This window comes from Netta rufina, assembly GCF_964035555.1.
Source record: "Netta rufina genome assembly, chromosome: 28".
NCBI lineage: Eukaryota > Metazoa > Chordata > Aves > Anseriformes > Anatidae > Netta > Netta rufina.
In genome coordinates this window covers 1,631,682-1,648,904 of record NC_140152.1, presented here as the reverse complement: position 1 = coordinate 1,648,904, position 17,223 = coordinate 1,631,682, and the positions used below count along the sequence as shown (strand labels likewise).

The 17,223-nt window shown below is 68.7% G+C and overlaps 3 protein-coding genes across 4 annotated transcripts; 1 reads left to right on the top strand and 2 right to left on the bottom strand.

Annotated features, from left to right (window-relative positions):
• Positions 1–5,436: 5,436 nt before the first annotated feature.
• TBXA2R (thromboxane A2 receptor) lies at positions 5,437–7,105 on the top strand. Its single transcript, XM_084302817.1, has 2 exons — positions 5,437–6,279; positions 6,826–7,105. The coding sequence occupies exons 1-2, from the start codon at positions 5,455–5,457 to the stop codon at positions 7,093–7,095; spliced, it is 1,095 nt and encodes a 364-aa protein (XP_084158943.1). The 5' UTR covers positions 5,437–5,454; the 3' UTR covers positions 7,096–7,105.
• A 440-nt stretch (positions 7,106–7,545) lies between these two features.
• Positions 7,546–9,658, bottom strand: GIPC3 (GIPC PDZ domain containing family member 3). Its single transcript, XM_084302808.1, has 6 exons — positions 9,442–9,658; positions 9,162–9,347; positions 8,775–8,955; positions 8,054–8,169; positions 7,865–7,946; positions 7,546–7,789 (listed from the first exon to the last, which is right to left on the bottom strand). Exons 1-6 carry the CDS (start codon positions 9,634–9,636, stop codon positions 7,638–7,640), a joined length of 912 nt encoding a protein of 303 aa, XP_084158934.1. The 5' UTR covers positions 9,637–9,658; the 3' UTR covers positions 7,546–7,637.
• A 327-nt stretch (positions 9,659–9,985) lies between these two features.
• Positions 9,986–16,297, bottom strand: HMG20B (high mobility group 20B). 2 transcript variants are annotated; one of them, XM_084302806.1, is made up of 10 exons: positions 16,251–16,297; positions 15,371–15,440; positions 13,269–13,374; positions 12,892–13,095; positions 12,452–12,572; positions 12,312–12,364; positions 12,075–12,150; positions 11,769–11,984; positions 11,249–11,381; positions 9,986–11,125 (listed from the first exon to the last, which is right to left on the bottom strand). In XM_084302806.1, the coding sequence occupies exons 2-10, from the start codon at positions 15,406–15,408 to the stop codon at positions 11,113–11,115; spliced, it is 960 nt and encodes a 319-aa protein (XP_084158932.1). In that variant the 5' UTR covers positions 15,409–15,440; positions 16,251–16,297; the 3' UTR covers positions 9,986–11,112. The 2 variants fall into 2 exon arrangements, with proteins under 2 accessions (XP_084158932.1, XP_084158933.1); XM_084302807.1 differs by lacking the exon at positions 16,251–16,297 and adding an exon at positions 16,209–16,227.
• Between the last annotated feature and the right edge of the window lie 926 nt (positions 16,298–17,223).

Here is a 17,223-nt window from a genome sequence, read left to right as displayed (position 1 = left end):
GCAGCTCCACGCCTCGTGGCTCTGGGGCTGTGACAGCACCGCGGGCACGAGGGACGCTCCCGTGTCACTCGCTGGCTTTGGCGCAGGACGGAGACACCGCTGCGAGGAGCTCCCCGGTGGCACGCGGGGGCCTGGCTGGGTGGGCACGAGGGGACAGCGGAGGGGGTCACATCCCCTCGTGCCACAACACGGCCTCAAGTTTGGGACAGCGTGGGGACACTGCGCCCAGACAAACCCCCGGGATGTGGGGACACCCTGGCCGGCTGGGCTGATGTGGGACACGCAGGGACACTGCTGGGGACACCCAAAAACCCGTCCCCTCCCCATCCATCCCGCAGCCTCCCCATTCCCCGGGGGTGGCACCGGTGGCCCCTCGGCGGTGGCAGCTCGGTGGGGCCGGGGATGCCGCAGCCGTGCAGCGGGGACAGGCGAGGCCGTGGCCACGTCCACGCGTGTCCGTGTCCCACGCGTGGGGGCCGGGCCGGGCTCAGCCCCCGCTGACTCAGCACCAGGGATGCTGCGGGGGGCGCAGCGGGGGCGGCCCCGGGGCAGGGCCGGGGGGGAGCGGGGTTGTGGGGCACGGGGACACGCATGGGTGCTTGGAGGGGGGGGCGGTGGTGCAGGGTCCGGCCCCGTTCGGGGCTCTGGGGGGGGGGGGCGCGGGCCGGGGCGGGGCAGGGGGAGGGGAAGGGGCAGGAGGAGGGGGGGGGGGCTCCAAGCCCGGCCCTTCCCCCGCGGGGCTGAGCTGAGCGGGGCTGAACGGAGCCGTGCGGGGATGAACTGAACCGAGCCGGGCTGAGCTGAGCTGAACCGAGCCGGGCTGCGCCCCCCCCGTCCAGCCTCCGCGCATCGCCTCGAGGTAGGGCCCGGGGGCGCTGGGGGGGCCGGGCCGGGGGCGTCTCCCCCCCTCCGCCTGCCCCGGGAGCGGCCCCGACGCGGGGGGGGGGGCGGAAAGGGGCCGTGGAGGGGTCGCGGGGGTGCGGCACGGAGCGGGGGGGGATCGGACAAAGAGAGCACACGGAGGGGGTGGGCGGAGGGGCCGGGGGGGGGCAGAACGGGGGGCTTCAGCCGAGGGGCTGGGACAGACGGACAGAGGGGCTGGGAGAGATGGACAGACCCCAGGGCTGGGACAGACGGACGGGGGGGCTGGGGTGGGTGATGAAGGGGCTGAGGTGGCTGCACAGACGGCAGGCGGACAGACAGAGGGGCTGCACGGGGCTGGCCGGGCCGATACGGGCTGCCTTACACACACAGCGGGGCTGGAGGCGCCGGGGGGAGCGGTGCCCCCCACACCCCCCACGGCACCGCCTGGGAAGACCCCCCGAAGGGCCGGGCAGCGCTGCCTCCTGCCACCCACCCCCCGCTGCCACCACCAAGTTTGTCACTGGGTGGAGGTGCTGAGGGACGGGACGGGGCAGGGGAGGGACTTTGACACCCCTATGATGCTGGGGGGGGGCTCCCTGCACCACCCGGCCCCCAACTCGTGCTCCCAAGGGTGTCCGGGGAGCTGCCACCCCCTGCCCTGCTCCCAGGGACAGGTTGGGAGCAAGATGGGACAGGGACCGTGCTCAGCATCCCCAGGGGACAGCAACGAGCCCCAGGTAGCCCTGACTCCGAGCAGGTTGGGGACCTGCAGCTGGGGACCTCTGCTGTGGGACAGGACAGGGACAGGGACAGGGACAGGGACAGGTGCCCGGCTGGGGCTGCCGCCGGTTGTGCCCCTGCTCCCCGTGGCCATCCCCTTCCCGGACAGCCCCCGGGGAAGTCCCCGCTCCAGGCGCCCCCAGCAGCGGGTCGCTTTGATGGCTGTGGGTCCAGGGAGGGACCCTGGAGCCCTGCCAGGTCCCCATCCCCATGACGTGGCCGACGCATTTCCCGTCTCGGCCGATGTCCTTGAGCTGATCTGCCCAGAGAGCAGCAGTCCGGGGGCAGCTGCCTTGGGGTCACGTCCAGCCCTGGCAGGGACGGCTGAGCCCAACCGTGTCCCGTGGGCCCACCTGCTGGGGACATCGGGCTGGGGACACTGCACAGACAGTTGGGGCCATCCCTGGAGGGGTCCAGCCAGCAGAGAGGGATGGGACACACACGGGACAAAGTCAAACACCCGCAGCAGGGACCCTGCAGCTCCCAGCACCGCACCCAGCGGGGCAGAGCCCAGGGGTCGCAGTGCTCCCCCTCTCCTCCTGCCCCCCAGCATGATCCCGTCCCAGAGCCCTGCTGCTGCAGCACCTTCAGCCCAGGGACGTGCTCCCATCTGCCAGGCCCTGCTTTAGGAACCCGCTGCTTTGTGTGCCTGCAGGATGCCCCCTGTCCTGCCTGCCCCCATTCCCAACCCTGCCCAGCACCCATGGGAGCGGTGAACTGGGGCAGGACCCGGGCAGCAGCGGGACCCCTCTGCGTCCCCCCGTGCTGTCGGTGACGCCTTTTCCTCACTGCCCTCAGAGGTGGCGAGGGCAGGAAGCGGCAGAGGCCAGGCGAGACGCGGTGCATCCCTGGCGAAACGCCGGCCCAGGGGCTCACACGGCGCCAGAAACCCCATTAGTGCCCGCGCCAGGGCTGCCAACGCAGCCTGCAGCAGCCCATTTAGGAGCCGGCTCCTCTCCTCCGGGATTTTGTCCCAGGATCTCCCCGCTGGGGCTCCTGCTGGCTCCAGCACCCCCAAAGCGGGGCCGAGGCGCGGACTCAGGGTGTCTCCTCCACAGGCGCCTCCTCGTGCGACGGCCGCCCCGGATGGGGGGAGATGGCAAGTGAGGAGCCTCTGCCCCGCTCATGAGTCCCTTCCCGTAAGTGCCTCTGCTTTGCTCTGCAGAGCAGCCGGAGCTGGTGGGGTTCGGCTCGGTGACAGCCCTGCGAGCTCTAATGGGCGCTCTTTAATATTTGATTCCCTCTAAGTGCTGCCCGGCCCCGTGCAGGGTGGCACCGGCTGCTCGGGCTGGCATTGCTGCCGCCCCGTGGTGGAGGCTGCCACAGGATGGGGTCGGATCCTGGCACGTTGCAGAGGTCGGATCCTGGCGGTATTGGGGCTGTGGCCTGCCACAGGGCGTGATGGGCTCGCCTCCTTCCACTTCGGGTGGGTTCGGATCCTGCTGTGCTGGGGCTGTGGGTGCCCTACAAAGCTGCTCGGCAGCCGGGCACGTCCCATGGCCACAAGACCTCGGGACAATGTAACCCCGCACGCCCCTGGGGGCCCTGCAGCCCCTCCGCAGCACGCCACCAGCCTGGCTTTGTGCTTCATGGTGCTGGTGCCCACCCAGCCCCTGTTCTGCCAAGCGACTGAATTCCTCCTGCTGTGCTGCCAGGGCTGGGCGGTCTCGTTAGCGGGAGGGACAGCAGCGGGGACACGACCAAGTGCTCCCCCCGAGCCCTCCCTGCAGGCAGCGATGGGGAAACTGAGGCACGGCTCAGGGGGGAGCTGCTGGGCTCTGGCAGTGCTGAGGCTGCGTGGGGCCAGGGCAGGTGGTTTGCCACAGCAGCCAGCAGCACCGTGGGGCCAGGATGAGTTCTCCAGGGCCAGGAGTGCGGGACACGGCCCCATCCCACCGGGGCCTGACTCAGTCCCAAGGGGACCAACACCTTTGGGGCTACTGCTGCGGTCCCTCCGGGCCAGGAGCAAACAAACAGCGGCAAGTTTTCACTCTTGTCTCATGGAAAAAGCTGGGGCCGTCCTCACCCTTCAGCAGTGAGTCACCGCCATGCGCTGCCAGCAGCCCCACATGGCGACGGGGACGGGGTCGGGGATGGGGACAGGGTCACGACACCGCCACCACCCCAGCGTCCTCCCCAGGGGACGGCAGCGGAGCCGGCGGCGGTGCTGCCGTGCCGTGCCGGTGCCACTCGGCACCCCCAGCCCCACCGCCCGCCCCACGCCGTGTGTTGCAATCCCTGGCCCCATCCCAGCCCTGGGATCAGCGCGGCGCAGCCAGGCCTTGCCTCCGAGGGCCAAGAAGGGGGCGGCGGGTCGGGGCGCCGAGCGGCTGACGTGGAGCCGGGCTCCCTGGGCTGCGGGGGGCAGGCGGGTGCCGGAGCTGCCGCTGCTGGTTGGGGCCAGCTTGAGGTTAGAGCCGGGGATGGGGCAGGTGGCGGTGGCACCGTGCACAAGGGGGTGACGGGATCGCAGCCATGGGGCCAGTGGCAGCGGCCGCAGCAGTGCCCTGGTCCCGAGGGGCGGCCGGGCAGGGGGAGGTGGTGCCGGGCAGCCTGGGGATGGGGCAGGTGGGTGGGGGGAACATCCCCGTCCTGAGGAATGGGCTCAGTCCCCATGTCCCTCCGGCTGGGGTCGGGTCCAGCTGTGTCTCTGCTTTCTCTGGAAGCGGCTCCACCCTGTCCCGGATCACCCCGTTGCAAACAGGCTGCACTAATTAGCGATGGTGAGAGCTGCCAGATGCTCCCCGGACAGAGGCTGGAGCCCAGCAGGCCGCCGGGGCAGCGCACCCTCCCCTGTCCCCCTGCCACCACCGGGCCAACAGCTCCGGCAGACAGGACAGGGGAACACGAGACCTGGCTGCATCCCCCACACCTACAGGTGGATGTGCCAGGGTGAGGGGGGGACACCCAGGGTCGTGGGGTGACCCCCCCCGTGGGTGCCACGTGCACCGCGTGTCCCCAGGCTCAAAGGTCCCATCTGCGGTCGAGCGAGAGCCACGTGGGCAGGCGGCCACGGGCGCAGGGAGGGGGGAGAAGCTTTTAAACTAATCCTGCTCCAGCCCCACGGCGGGCGTGGAGGATGCGGCCGCATCCCTGATCCCAGCTCGGCACGCGGAGCTGGCCCCGTGCCCGGCACACAGCTGGGGTGCAGCAGGGAGGGCGCCCGCCTGGGTGCTGCGGGGCTGGGAACCCCTGGGGACGGATACGGTGACCATGACCACGCTGGCCCTGGGAGCACCAGAGGGTGCACAGAGCCCCCGCCTCATGAGTGCCTCAGTTTCCCCGCCCTGCTGCAGGAATGTGAGGCTGGGGCAGGGGTTTTGCAAGGTTCCTGGTGATGCTGAGCGCTGGCAGCGCCCCTGCCCGTGGTCAGGATCCATCCCAGGCACAGCCACCCAGCCCTATGCCCATGGTGTCTCTGGGGGGGGTCTGGCTGGGACACCCCAGCACGGGATGGAGCCGTCAGGGAGCCCAGCTGGCAGCAGCACGCGTCTCCAAACAACGAGCACGAGGGGATTAGGGCCTGGTGGCTGCTGGCCCCGTGGCTCGCGGCCGGGGACGGTTAATCCCGGCCAGCTGCGGGGCTGGGGCCGGGCAGCACCCAGGCCCCCACCACGGCATCCCATGGGGCACCCCACATCCCCGGGCTCTGGGTGGGTGGCAGGGGTCTTGGCCATGGGGGGAACTGTCCCTAAAACTGCTTTTGTCCCCATAGAGCCACGTGGGATCGGAGCCGGCGCTGGGACCTGGGGGCAGGACGTGCTATGGAGCTGAGCCTGGGGGGTGCCTGAAGCCAGCAGAAGGACCAGGATGGGGTGGGGGGACGCGGAGTTCCCCAACGTGAGCCTGGCTGCCCGGCCGGACACCTGCTTCGGGGTGGTGAACCTCAGCAGCAGCCTCAACGAGACGCAGAAGAAAGCCATCGCCTCGCCCTGGTTCTCCACCGCCTTCGGCCTCATCGGCCTCTGCTCCAACCTCTTCGCCCTCTACGTCCTGCTCAGCTCCTCCCGCAAGCTCACCAGCCGGTCCCGCTCCTCTTTCCTCGTCTTCCTCTGCGGGCTGGTGGTCACAGACTTCATGGGGCTGCTGGTGACGGCCTCAGTCATCATCCCCTACCACTTCATCAAATTCAACTGGGCCGAGGTGGACCCCGGCTGCCACCTCTGCAACTTCCTCGGCTTCTCCATGGTCTTCTTCGGGCAGTGCCCGCTGCTGCTGGGGGCCACCATGGCCGGCGAGAGGTTCTTCGGCATCAACCACCCCTTCTCCCGCTCCACCAGCATCTCCAAGCGCCGCGCGTGGTCCATCGTGGGGATGGTGTGGGGCTTCTCCTGCCTGCTGGGGCTGCTGCCGGTGCTGGGGCTGGGCCGCTACACGCTGCAGTACCCCGGCTCCTGGTGCTTCCTCACCCTCCTGCCCGACACCGGCAACGCCATCTTCTGCCTGCTCTTCGCCCTGCTGGGCATCTTCTCCGTGGTGCTCTCCTTCATCTTCAACACGGTCAGCGTGGTCACGCTCTGCCGCGTCTACCACGACCGCGAGTCCGTGCAGCGGCGGCGGGACAGCGAGGTGGAGATGATGGTGCAGCTGGTGGGCATCATGATCATCGCCACCATCTGCTGGATGCCGCTCCTGGTGAGGCCCTGGCTTCTGGCGTGGCTCTTTTGGGGGGCCCAGGTCTCAGTGTCCTCCCCGTGTCCAGCCTGGTGCCCCCGTGTCCCTCCTGGTGAGGCTGCAAGGTTTTGGTGCCCCCCTCCTTGTCCCTCGCGATGTGTCCCTGGGAGCTGTCCCCTCGTGTCCCTCCTGGTGAGGTCCTGGTGTCTCCCCCATCACCTGCAGCAAGGCCCCAGCTCTCGGTGTGCCCCTTCCCAGCCCCTCCTGGTGAAGCCCCTCAATCTTGGTGTCCCTCCCCATGCCCCAAGAGGAGTCCCCAGCCCTTGGCGTCCCCCCCACATCCCCTCTGGAGAGACCCTGGGTCTGGACGTGCCCCCTCCCCATCTCTCCACCTGGGGACCTCAACCTCAGTGCAACCCCACAGCCCTCCCCTCCTCATCCTTGCAGGCCCACCGGGTGCCCAAGACCGCGGGTGCCCAACGCGGGACCCCCCAGGTCCTGCCCCAAACCCTACAGGGAGCGGTGGGGAGCCCCCGGGGTCATCTCACACCTCCCCTCTCCCCCCAGATCTTCATCATCCAGACCATCCTGCAGCAGCTGCCGGCCGGGGAGCGCGCCCGGACGCTGCCCACGGAGACGCAGAAGCTGCTGCTCATCTACATCCGCATGGTCACCTGGAACCAGATCCTGGACCCCTGGGTCTATATCCTGTTCCGCCGCGCCGTGCTGCAGCGCGTGCACCCGGGGCTGCGCACCCGGCCCTCCCTGCTCTCCCTCTACCCCGTCCTCAACCCCTCGCTGCGCCGCAAGCTCGCCCAGGAGGCCCGGCTGCAGTAATTTTTTTTTTGGGGGGGGGATGTAATTTTGATGTAATTTTGGGGAAACAGGGATGGGGGTGCGCGGGACCCCCACCCTGGCTGCAGGAGGTGGGCGCACACAGCCAGGGGTGCAGTGGTTTATTGATTAGTGCTCTCCACACCGGGCCCCATGAGGCCGGGGGATGCGGTGCCCGGTGGGGTATTGGGGGGGTGGGAGGCATGGGGGTGCTCCCCCCACACCCCCCCGTGTGACCCCTCCCCAATAAAGCGCAGCTTGTGCAGCTCTCCGTGCCCGCTGGGTGCCCCCAGCCCCGCTCCTCCAGGCTCTGCTGTGGGTGCTCGGGTCCTGTTGAGAGGGGGGGCTGGCACCCAGAGGCAGGGGCTCGCACCCATGGGTGGGGGGTGGGCTCTGCAGCCCCCCCCAGCCCGGGGTGGGTGCACGGCAGCGCTCACACAGTCACAGGACGGGGACCCCCAGCACCACTGCCAGCCTCACACAGGGCGGTGGCACAGGGGGGACGCAGAGCAGGGACCTGGGCAGGGGGCACTGCCCCCCCCCGGCTACTCCTGCGCCCCCCCAGTGCTGCAGACGGCCGCCCACACCTCGGCCACGAACTCTGGGGGAAAGGCAAATTCCCCGAGCACCGAGTCCAGGCCGTGGGCGAGCGCGGTGGTGCCAGGGCTCTGCTTTGCCATCTCCACCATGGTGGCGGCTGCGGGGAGAAGGGGGGGATTAGCAGCAAGGGGGGGGGGCAAATTGGGGGGTGGGAGGGCACGGGGGGGCTCACCCAGCTCGCTGTCGCGGATGCCCATGTAGCTCTCCAGCAGGTCGTCCACGCGGCGGGCGGCTTCTTCCTCCATGGCACTGGGCTGTGGGTGGGAGCGGGGGGCACCCAGTGCAGGGGGCACCCAAGGGGGGGTACATCCCCCCCCCCAGCCCAGCACGGTGCCTGCCCATGGGTCTGGGGGTGCCTTACCCCCTCCTGCAGCGTGGCCGGGCCCTGTGCCCGCAGCCGCAGCGTCTCCTTCCCGCTGGCCACTCTGCCCTCGGCGGGGCACTTGCTGCTGCTCCGCGTCCTCTGCCCGATCATGTCTGCACCCCGGGGTGGGGGCGAGGGGCAGGGAGGGTGCCCGGGGGTGGAAGGGCAGGGATGACAAAGGATGGGCAGCCAAAGATAACCAAGAACGTCGGTGATGGACAGCCAAAGGTGACCAAGAACACCCAAGGGTGGCCAGCCAAGGCTACCCAAACAGCCCAGGGGACACACAAGGAGGGCCCCGTGTGTGGCCAAGGACACCCATGGGTGCCCATCAGGGATGCACACATGCATGGCGTGCCCATGGGTGCCCAGGGCAGGGCACGCAGAGGACAGCGTGATCACAGGGGCAGCTTGGGGTGCACGGGCAGGTGTGGGGGTGCACCCTGAGGTGGGGTGTTCGCAGGGGTGCCTGCAGCCCTGGGGGGGTTGCAAGGGTGCGGGGTGCTTGTAGGGGTACACAGGGGTGCCCAACAGTGGGGTGGATTCTGAGGGAGGCTGCAGGAGCCCAGCACCCTGCTCAGGGTGCCACAACACAACCGCAGGCGTCTGCACACCCACGGGACCATGGGGTGAGCGCACGGCCCGTGCGCATTGCAGGAGGGGTCTGGATGCCCCTTCCCGGGGGTCCCCAGGCAGAGCAGCCCCCCTCCCCGCTCACCAAAGGCCTTTTTGGGCTGCACCAGGCGCAGGGTGAAGGGCTGAGCGCGGGGCAGCTCCCGCAGCATGCGGGCCACCTCGTAGTGCCGGCAGCCCACGATGGTGTGGTCGTTGATGGCCTCGATGCTGTCGCCCACGCACACGGCCTGGATGCGGTTGATGATGCTCCCCTCCTTGATCCGCTGGGGGGGGGGACACGGTGACACCAAGGGGAGGGGGACATCGGGAGGACAGACAGACACAGCCCCCGTCCCACGCCTCCTTGCACCGATTTCCTTTAGCAATGGGGTCAGCCAGGGAGCCCCCAAAATGCACCATGCAGAGGGGGACCCCCGGGGTCAGGGTAGACGCAGAGACCCCCTCTCAGCCCCCCCCAACACTCCCTCACCTTGATGAAGGCGTAGCCAGCCCCGTTGTCCGTGATGGTGAGCCCCAGCGCGTCCTCAGTCTTGGTCACCTCCACCTCCTTCGTCTCCCCCCGGACGTGGGCGAAGATGAAGTCCTCCAGGCCGATCTGCCCCCCCAGCAGCTTCTGCATGTCCACTTTGTGCGTGTTCAGCGTGCAGAAGAGGATCTGCCACCGGCACCCCATCGTCACCACCATGGCTGGGGACACCGGCGGTGCCAGCACCCCCCCCCACACACACACACCCCCCACACCGCCTCACCTCGGTGGGCGAGATGCTGAAGACCTCGGCGATTTTGCCGTAGAGCTCCTTGACGTTGGTGAAGCCCTCGATGCGGCCCGTGGGGCTGCCGTGGGCCAGCTGGGTGCGGAACACCAGGCGGGGGCGGACGCGCGGGGGCCGCGGGGCTGGGGGCGGCTCGGGGCCCCCCGGCTCCTGCCCCACGCCGTTCTCCATGGGGCCGTCCTCCCGGGGCTGCCGGCCGTGCTTGCTCACCCGCTGCATCCCGCTGCTGCCGCTGAATTATAGATGGGCACCAGCGTAAGGCGATCCCCAGGGGGCCAGGAACCCGATCTGGTGGCGCAGGTCAGCCCCCGGGATCGGGTGAGCAGCACCACGGCTCCACCGCACCCCCCCGGGGCGCAGGATGGGGCGGCAGCGATGAGCACGGGGCCATCACCCTTGTAGGACACCCCACGGCTGTGAGCCAACAGCACGGGGATGAAGCTGCTCCAGGCGGCTCCGGGCCTTTGAAGCCGCCCCCCAAGCACAAACACACGGAGCCCACGCTGGTTTCTCCCACGTTTATTCACTCCCATCTCCATCCCGAGCCCAGCAGCCACCGGGAGATGGCAACCAGGAGACTCGTCTACAGAGCACCGACCTCGCAGGCAAGAGAGGGGGGGGGGGTTGGACCCCTGCCCCGGGTTAAACCCGGGGCCGAATCCACGTAGTGCTAGTAAGAAAATAAGACGCTCTCTAATTACACAATCTGAGATTTCTGACTGGCAGCCCCAGGGTCGTCCGACCCCGGCACGGCGTGGCGAGGACGCGGCTGCCGTCACGGTGGTCCCATGAGGGCTCCCTAGGGCTGGGGGGGCTCCGGCCCCGCTCCCCCCTCAGCACAGTTTTGCTTTTGCCGGGGTGTGGGGAAGGGGCTGCCCTGCCTGGCCCCAGAGGCACGGGGGAAGCAGAGGGGGCAGGCGGGGTGCATGGGGCTGAGGGGCTGAAGGCACCCGAGGGGCAGCAGCGAGGGGAAAAGGGCAGATTAAATAAAACAAGAGAGAGGGGAAGGAAACCTGTCACCTCCCCCATGGCAGGCCAAGGGTCCCTGGGCTGATTTTGGGGCTGGGATGCGGCACTGAGCCCCGGGGGCTCCCCACGCACCCCAAGGTGCACGGCTGCCTCTCCTGGCCACGCTCACCACGTTGGGGACAGGAGGCTTGAGCCGAGCCAAACATGCAGAGGGGCAGCTCGAAGGAGGTCCTGTCCCCACCGCGGAGAGGCGAGGCCATGGAGGAGGGGCTGGGTGTCAGCCCTCCTGCCTTACGGGCCGGTCACAGCTGCCCCACAGCCCCTGGGTCGCCGTGGAAGAGGCTGCTGTCCTCCAGGCCCTCCACCCGCAGGCTGCGGTGCCGCATCTGGCACCAGGGCTCAGGGAGCCGGGGCTGCAGGCGATGCCCAGGGGCTGCGGGAGCTGGGGAGCGCACGGGAGAGCAGGGGGGGCTCGTGCTGGGGGCTCAACCACGGCACCGCTTGGTCCCCAGAAGCTCAAGGTCCTCGGAGATGTCACCGCCGCGGGGCCGGGGTCGCCCCCCGCTGATGTGGAGGGGGAAGCAGCCGGCCCAGCAGCAGGGACTGTCCCTTGTGGGGGCTCCAAGGGACAGGGCCGTGGTCCGGCCGGCCCCGGGCTCCGGCAGGGACTGGTCCTCTTCACAAGTGTTCGCTGCAGGGGGTGGAAAACGAGGCCAAATGACTGGGTTTGACTTCTCCTCCCCAAAACCGCGTGGAGACGGCCCCGAGCCCCCCCTGCAGCCACGCCGGGTGCCGCCTGCCCTGCCCCGCTCACCTGGCTATCCGGGACAGGATCTCCTTGATGCGAACCACCAGCTTCTCGTGCTGCAGGGGGTTGCTCTCGATGGCGCTGTGCAGCTTGGCCATGTAGAAGTCCAGAGTGCTCAGCGTCGGCGTCTCCCCGGTGCCTACGGGGCAGCAGCCCGGTAAGTCCCCACCCAGCCCCGTGCACCGTGCTGGGGACGAGACCCTGAACGAGGTCCTGCAGCACTGAGCTCCCACTGATACAAAGCCAGGAACAACAGGATTGTTCCTCTTCCTAACACCTCCCCAGAGGAAGCTGTGACTGCATCTAGGGATGAGCACAGTTCCCAGTTTGTCCTGTCCTGCTATAGAGGAGCTGCCTGGCACGTCTGGGCTCTCTGGAGAACCCCAAGTGCTCCCCCCCACCAGATGAGCAGTTATCACCACCCCACTGACATCCCTGCTACAGCCCCCGCTGGCTTCAGCCCCCTCCACGTGGCCACCGTGTCCCGGGACAGCAAGGCCGGTCCCCGGGGCTGCCCCGAGCTCACCAGGGATGGGGAGGGAGGCAAAGCTGGTGGTGAGGGCCTGGCGCACGGACTGGAGCTGCTGCTGCAGGGCCAGGGTCTGCCTCTCCTCCTGCGCCAGCTCCTGCTCCAGCTTCTCCTTGGCGCAGTTCATGCTCTCCGTGTGTTTCTGCAGGATGGCGTTCTGCTCCTCAAACTCCGTGTTCATCTTCCGCAGGCGCCGCAGCTCGGCCTCCCGGGCTGCCGGGGACAAACGGGGTCCAAAAGGGTCAGGGGGGAACGGTGACCCCATCCAATACCCCAAATTCAGCCCTTTCCTCAGCCCCTCACCTTTGTTTTGGTCCAAGAACTCTTCGGTGAAGATGGGCACGTCGAAGGTGGAGAAGGAGTCGCTGCACTCCCCAGCCTGGAGGACAGGAGGGGACGGGGCTGAGGGGACGCCGTGCCCCTGGGGAGGGGACAGCCACGCGCTGCCTCCTGCAGCTCTGCTTCAACCCAGGAAGCCAAACCCCGCAGTGCCACGTGCCTCAGTTTCCCCACAGGGCCGTGGAGCTGCCAGCACCTTACCTTGTGCGGGTGCCCGTTCAGCAGGGTGTTCACCGCCACGGAGCCGGCATCCTCTGGGAAGGAGGCAGGGGGTTACCCTCCACGAGCCGCCCCAACACCCACCCCGAGCAAAGGGCAGCTGCCCCGGCCCCTCAGCCCACCTTTCTTGATCTTCTTCTCCTGGATCTTCTCCGTGCACATCTTGTAGGCCTCCGACTGCTGGTACTCCCGCAGCTCCTTCATGTACTGCTGCTTCTCGCGCTCCGCTTCATCCAGGTACCGCTGCGGTCACAGGCGTCCTCAGCCTGGCCCGGCCCCACAGCAGGCTCCCCGTGGTGCTGCTGACCCCTTCCCACCCCCCGAGGCCCGGCTCCTGCTCCCCAGCACCGAGACGGGCCCCCCGGTAACCCCCTTGTGACACTTTTTGTGCCCAGACCTCGAGTGCACAAAGATTTTGGCTTCCAAGTGCACCGAGGTGTGATGGGGCCGTTCCCAGCCTGCGAGCAGAGGGGGTTCAGGTGCAGAAGCCTCCAGAGAGGCTCCACCAGGATGGGGGGAGCTGCCAGCCCCAGAAGATGAGCCCCCCCCCCCACCCCGGTACCTGCTTCTCCGACAGCTGCAGCTTGCTCCACTCGGCTCCCAGCATCTTGGTGATCTCCGGGAAGGGCAGGTCAGGGTGCTGCGTGCGGATCTGCTCGCGGCGCTCGTTCAGAAAACGGACGTAGCCCGTCACGGGGGCCTTGGGGCCATTGGGCAGGATCTTCTTCCTCTTCTTGCCTTTGGGCCAGCCCCTCTTCTTCACCGGCTGGCGCCCCGAGAAGGGAAAGGGACAAGCTGGCGTCGACGGTGGGGCAGGACCCGCACCCCTCGGGGCAAGGTCTCAGCCCTTCCCTGACCACGGTCACGCCACGGGTCCCACAGCACCACGGGGGCGAGCTGGGGACCAGCCCCAAGCACTGGGGCCACAGCAGGGCTCACCTCCTCCTCGCCATGTGGCTTCTCGCCGCTGGCCCGCGCCACCTCCCCCTTCTCCTGCTTGATGGCCACCAGGAAGTTCCCATGCTGAGCCTTGCCTGCGGCGTGCCTGCGGACACAGAGAGCCCCTCAGAGAGGGCTGGGGACCCGCTGGATCCGTCACAGCCCCCCTGCAGCACTGCCAGACCCCCGGCTCCCACCCAGGCACGGTGCCCAAACCCAATCCTGACCCCAGGGCTCAGCAGAGCCCAGCTCCAGGTGGACAGGACACGACCCCGGGCACACAAAATCTGCTCCGAGGTCCACCCAAGGCCCCTCAGTGACATTTTGAGCAAGGCTGGGAGCTGCCAGCACCGCTGCGGGTGGCAGCGAGCAATGAAGGTGACCATAAAAACACTCGGGGACATCCCCACGTGGCACCCAGACAGCGCGGCAGGTTGTCCTGAGGGACACAGAATCACAGAATTTCTAGGTTGGAAGAGACCTCAAGATCATCAAGTCCAACCTCTGACCTAACGCTAGCAGTCCCCACTAAACCATATCCCTAAGCTCTACATCTAAACGTCTTTTAAAGACCTCCAGGGATGGTGACTCCACCACTTCCCTGGGCAGCCTGTTCCAGTGCCTCACAACCCTTTCAGTGAAGAAGTTCTTCCCAACATCCAACCTAAAACTCCCCTGGCTCAACTTAAGCCCATTCCCCCTCGTCCTGTCACCAGGCACGTGGGAGAACAGACCAGCCCCCACCTCGCTACAGCCTCCTTCACACAGCGGCCGATCCTTCTGATCCTTCTCGGTGAGGGGGGAGCCGCCACGGGGACAGCTCCTGGTGGCAGCACCCCCCGCGGGGACCAGACGAGCCGGGGCCAAAACCGCTCCTTTGGTGCACGGAGCCACCTCCGGAGGCACCCAGCATTTCTCACGAGCGGCCGGGAGCCCCGAGGCTGCTTCCCAGCGCGGTGCCACATCCTCACGCAGCCCCAGCACGGACTAAACCGGGCTCGGAACCCCCCCCCCAACCCCACCACAGCCTCTCCCCGGGGCTCCTACGGCTGTCCCCGGCTCCTTCCCACGGCGGAGCCCCCGTCCCGCCTGCGCCCCTTTGATCCTCGGGCTTTGATGGCCCCATCACAGCGATCGCTGCTGGCGGCGGCCCAGCCGGTCACACAGCCGCCGACCACACCAGAGCACGGCCGGGACTGCCGGACACGGGGAGACACAGAGGGTGCGAGCGGAGCGGCCGGCACGGCCGGGCTGTGCTTTCATCCCAGTCACAAGATCCGTTTAATAGCGAGGGGCTGGGCGCAGCCCCCCAAGGGAAAGGGAATTTGGCTGCGCACTGACAGCCCGGCGGATCCGGACTCGCTCCCTGGTTTTCAGCGTCCCTCGCTCACCTCACACGCTCGGTGTGAGCCCAGATCTCCGCACAGAGCCCTGCACGAGCCAGAATTCACCTGACAATTCATTCCTGTCCCCCTCCTGCGAGTCCTGGGGACCCCAGCTCTAAGGCTGACCCTCCCCGGGACCCAGCCGCTCGCACTGAGGCTACGGGAAGCTGTGAGAACATCGTCAGCCTCCCGGAAAAAAACAACTGCTGCGCCTCCAGCGGGCCCCAGCCCTTCTGTATGAGCCCTAACACAACACCCGGCCCCAGCAGCCCGGTAACGTCCCGCAGCGCAGCGGGGAATGTGCTGACACCCCCCCGACGGGGAGCTCTGCCTCCCCCACGCAGCGCCACGGATTCCTTTCGTGCCTGAGGATGCTTTAAAAAGTAAAGCTATTCCCGGCACCATTCCTCCCCTTATCTCGGCTCCCTTGGGCATCCACCTCCTGGCGCCGCAGCGGCTCCGGGACCTGGCTCCCCGGGACACAGCAGGAACAGCCCCGGGGGGGGGCATCACCCCCCAGGGACCGCACGTGGTGTGTCCCGAACAAGCTGAGGCTGAGATGACTCAAAACTCACGGCATATTTTGGGGGTTTTTACCCCAGGCCCTACAGGAAAGGCCCCCAAGGTGGGCACAGTGATGCTTGTCACCTCCCCCTCGTGACCCCCACCCCCCTTCTGGGGGGTTTGTCACCCCTCAGGGCCGGGGGGGGCACTTACAGCATCCCAGCGGGCGCCTGCTTCGTGCTGTGGGCCATGGGCAGCGGGGGGGGGAGCTCAGAGCAGGACCCTGAGGGACAAAACCGGGGGTGTCACCGGGGCCCTGGGGGCCACCGAAGCCACGGAGCAAGCCCCCCCCCTACCCCATGGACCAAGCCCCCCCTTGCCCAACTCCTTCCCTCCAGGCCCCCATGGCCGCCCCTCCTCAACCCCCCAGCATCCCCAGCCCCCCCCCCCCAGCACCCTTAGGCCCCCTCCAGCACCCCCAGCAACTTCAGCACCCCCCCAGCACCCCCTGAACCCTCACAGACCCCTGCCCCACAACCCCAGCCCCCCCCACCACCCCCAGGCTCCTTCAGGACCCCCCCATTACCCCTTCCTACACCCCCAGACCCTCCCCCAGCACCCCTAAACCCCCTCCAGACCCCCCCCAGCAACCCCAGACCCCCCCCATGACCCCCCCAGCACCCCCAGACCTCCCCAATCCCCTTTCCTACATACCCAGACCCCCCCCCAGTACCCCTAAACTCCCTCCAGACCCCCCCAGCACCCCCAGGCCTCTTCCAGGCCCCCCCAGACCCCCTCCAGCACCTCCAGACCCCTCCCAATCCCACTTTCTACACACCCAGACCCCCCCAGTACCCCTAGACCCCCTCCAGACCCCCTCCAGCCCCCCCCCAGCACCCCCAGGCCTCTTCCAGACCCCCCCCAGATCCCCCCCAGCACCCCCAGGCCCCCCCCAATCCCCTTTTCTACACACCCAGACCGCCCCCCAGTACCCCCAGGCCCCTTCCAGGCCCCCCCCCATCACCTCCAGGCCCCCCCCGCCCCCCGTTACCCCCGGTCCCCCCCCGCCATCTTGGGCCCCCCCCGCCCCCACCTTCCCTGTCCCCGCCGGGCCCCTCGGCCTCCCTTCCTCGCCGGGCCCCGCCCCTCTATTATTATGCAAATGAGCGCCCCGCTTCCGCTCCGCCGATTCGCTCCCCGCGCCGGGCCTGGGGGCGCGCGGCCCCGCGCCGATTGGTTGGAAGCTGCTGACGTCACGGGGAGGAGGCGGGGAAGGGGCGGGGCGAGGCCGGGGGCCGTCGCTGCGCGCTCGCGTGCGCCGGGTTCGGCGCGCGCCGCCGGCCGGCCAGCCAATCAGGAGCCGGCGTGCGAACGGGGAAGCGTTGAGGGGAGGGCAGCGCCTTAAAGGGGCAACGGCACCAGTCGAGGAGTGGGGCCCACCGCATTCGGCCCCCCTCGGGTGCCCCCCCAGCGCCCACCCGGCCAAGCGGCGCGGGGGACCCCGAGACCCCAGAACGCCCCCAGTGCCCCCAGTGCCCCCAGTGCCCAGCTCAGGGGCGTCCCAGTGGCCCCAGGATCCCCCCACACTGCTCCCAGTGCTCCCAGTGCTGTCCCAGTGCTCCCAGTTACCCCTCCCCAGCCCTTCCAGTTCCCCCAGTGCTCCCTTTTGGGGTCCCAATGGCCCCAGGCCGCCCCCTCCCACTACTTCCAGCACCCCCAGTGCCTGCTGGAGTGGGGGTTCCCATGTCCCCCTTACTCACCCCTCCCAGTGCTCCCAGTACTCCCCCACAGCGCTCCCAGTGCCCCTCAGTGCCCACCCCCAGGACCACCAGTGCCCCAGCACCCCCCCCTACCTTTGGGGCACCCCCTGCCCTGACCCCACACCCCACGGAGCTGCAGAGGCAGAGCAGGACTGGGAACCCCACGGCACGCGATGCCCACGGTGCCCCCCAGCACCCTTGGGTGCCCAAAGCACCCAGTGTCCAGGGTGCCCAAACCCCAGGGCAGGCAATGCCCAGAGCTGGGGGGCGCAGGCACAGGAGGGGGCAGCCGGTTCCCAGCTGGGG

What these genes read in the sequence shown, in the direction of transcription:
- TBXA2R (XM_084302817.1), top strand. Translation starts at nt 5,455, where the DNA reads ATGGGGTGGGGGGACGCGGAGTTCCCCAACGTGAGCCTGGCTGCCCGG. An exon ending in TCTGCTGGATGCCGCTCCTG is followed by an intron (nt 6,280 to 6,825) that starts GTGAGGCCCTGG and finishes CTCTCCCCCCAG; the next exon opens with ATCTTCATCATCCAGACCAT.
- GIPC3 (XM_084302808.1), bottom strand. Translation starts at nt 9,636, where the DNA reads ATGGAGAACGGCGTGGGGCAGGAGCCGGGGGGCCCCGAGCCGCCCCCA. An exon ending in CTGGCTACGCCTTCATCAAG is followed by an intron (nt 8,956 to 9,161) that starts GTGAGGGAGTGT and finishes CCCCCCCCCCAG; the next exon opens with CGGATCAAGGAGGGGAGCAT. An exon ending in CATCCGCGACAGCGAGCTGG is followed by an intron (nt 7,790 to 7,864) that starts GTGAGCCCCCCC and finishes TTCTCCCCGCAG; the next exon opens with CCGCCACCATGGTGGAGATG.
- HMG20B (XM_084302806.1), bottom strand. Translation starts at nt 15,408, where the DNA reads ATGGCCCACAGCACGAAGCAGGCGCCCGCTGGGATGCT. An exon ending in CAGGCGCCCGCTGGGATGCT is followed by an intron (nt 13,375 to 15,370) that starts GTAAGTGCCCCC and finishes CTGTGTCCGCAG; the next exon opens with GCACGCCGCAGGCAAGGCTC. An exon ending in TGCCTCCCTCCCCATCCCTG is followed by an intron (nt 11,382 to 11,768) that starts GTGAGCTCGGGG and finishes GCTGCCCCGTAG; the next exon opens with GCACCGGGGAGACGCCGACG.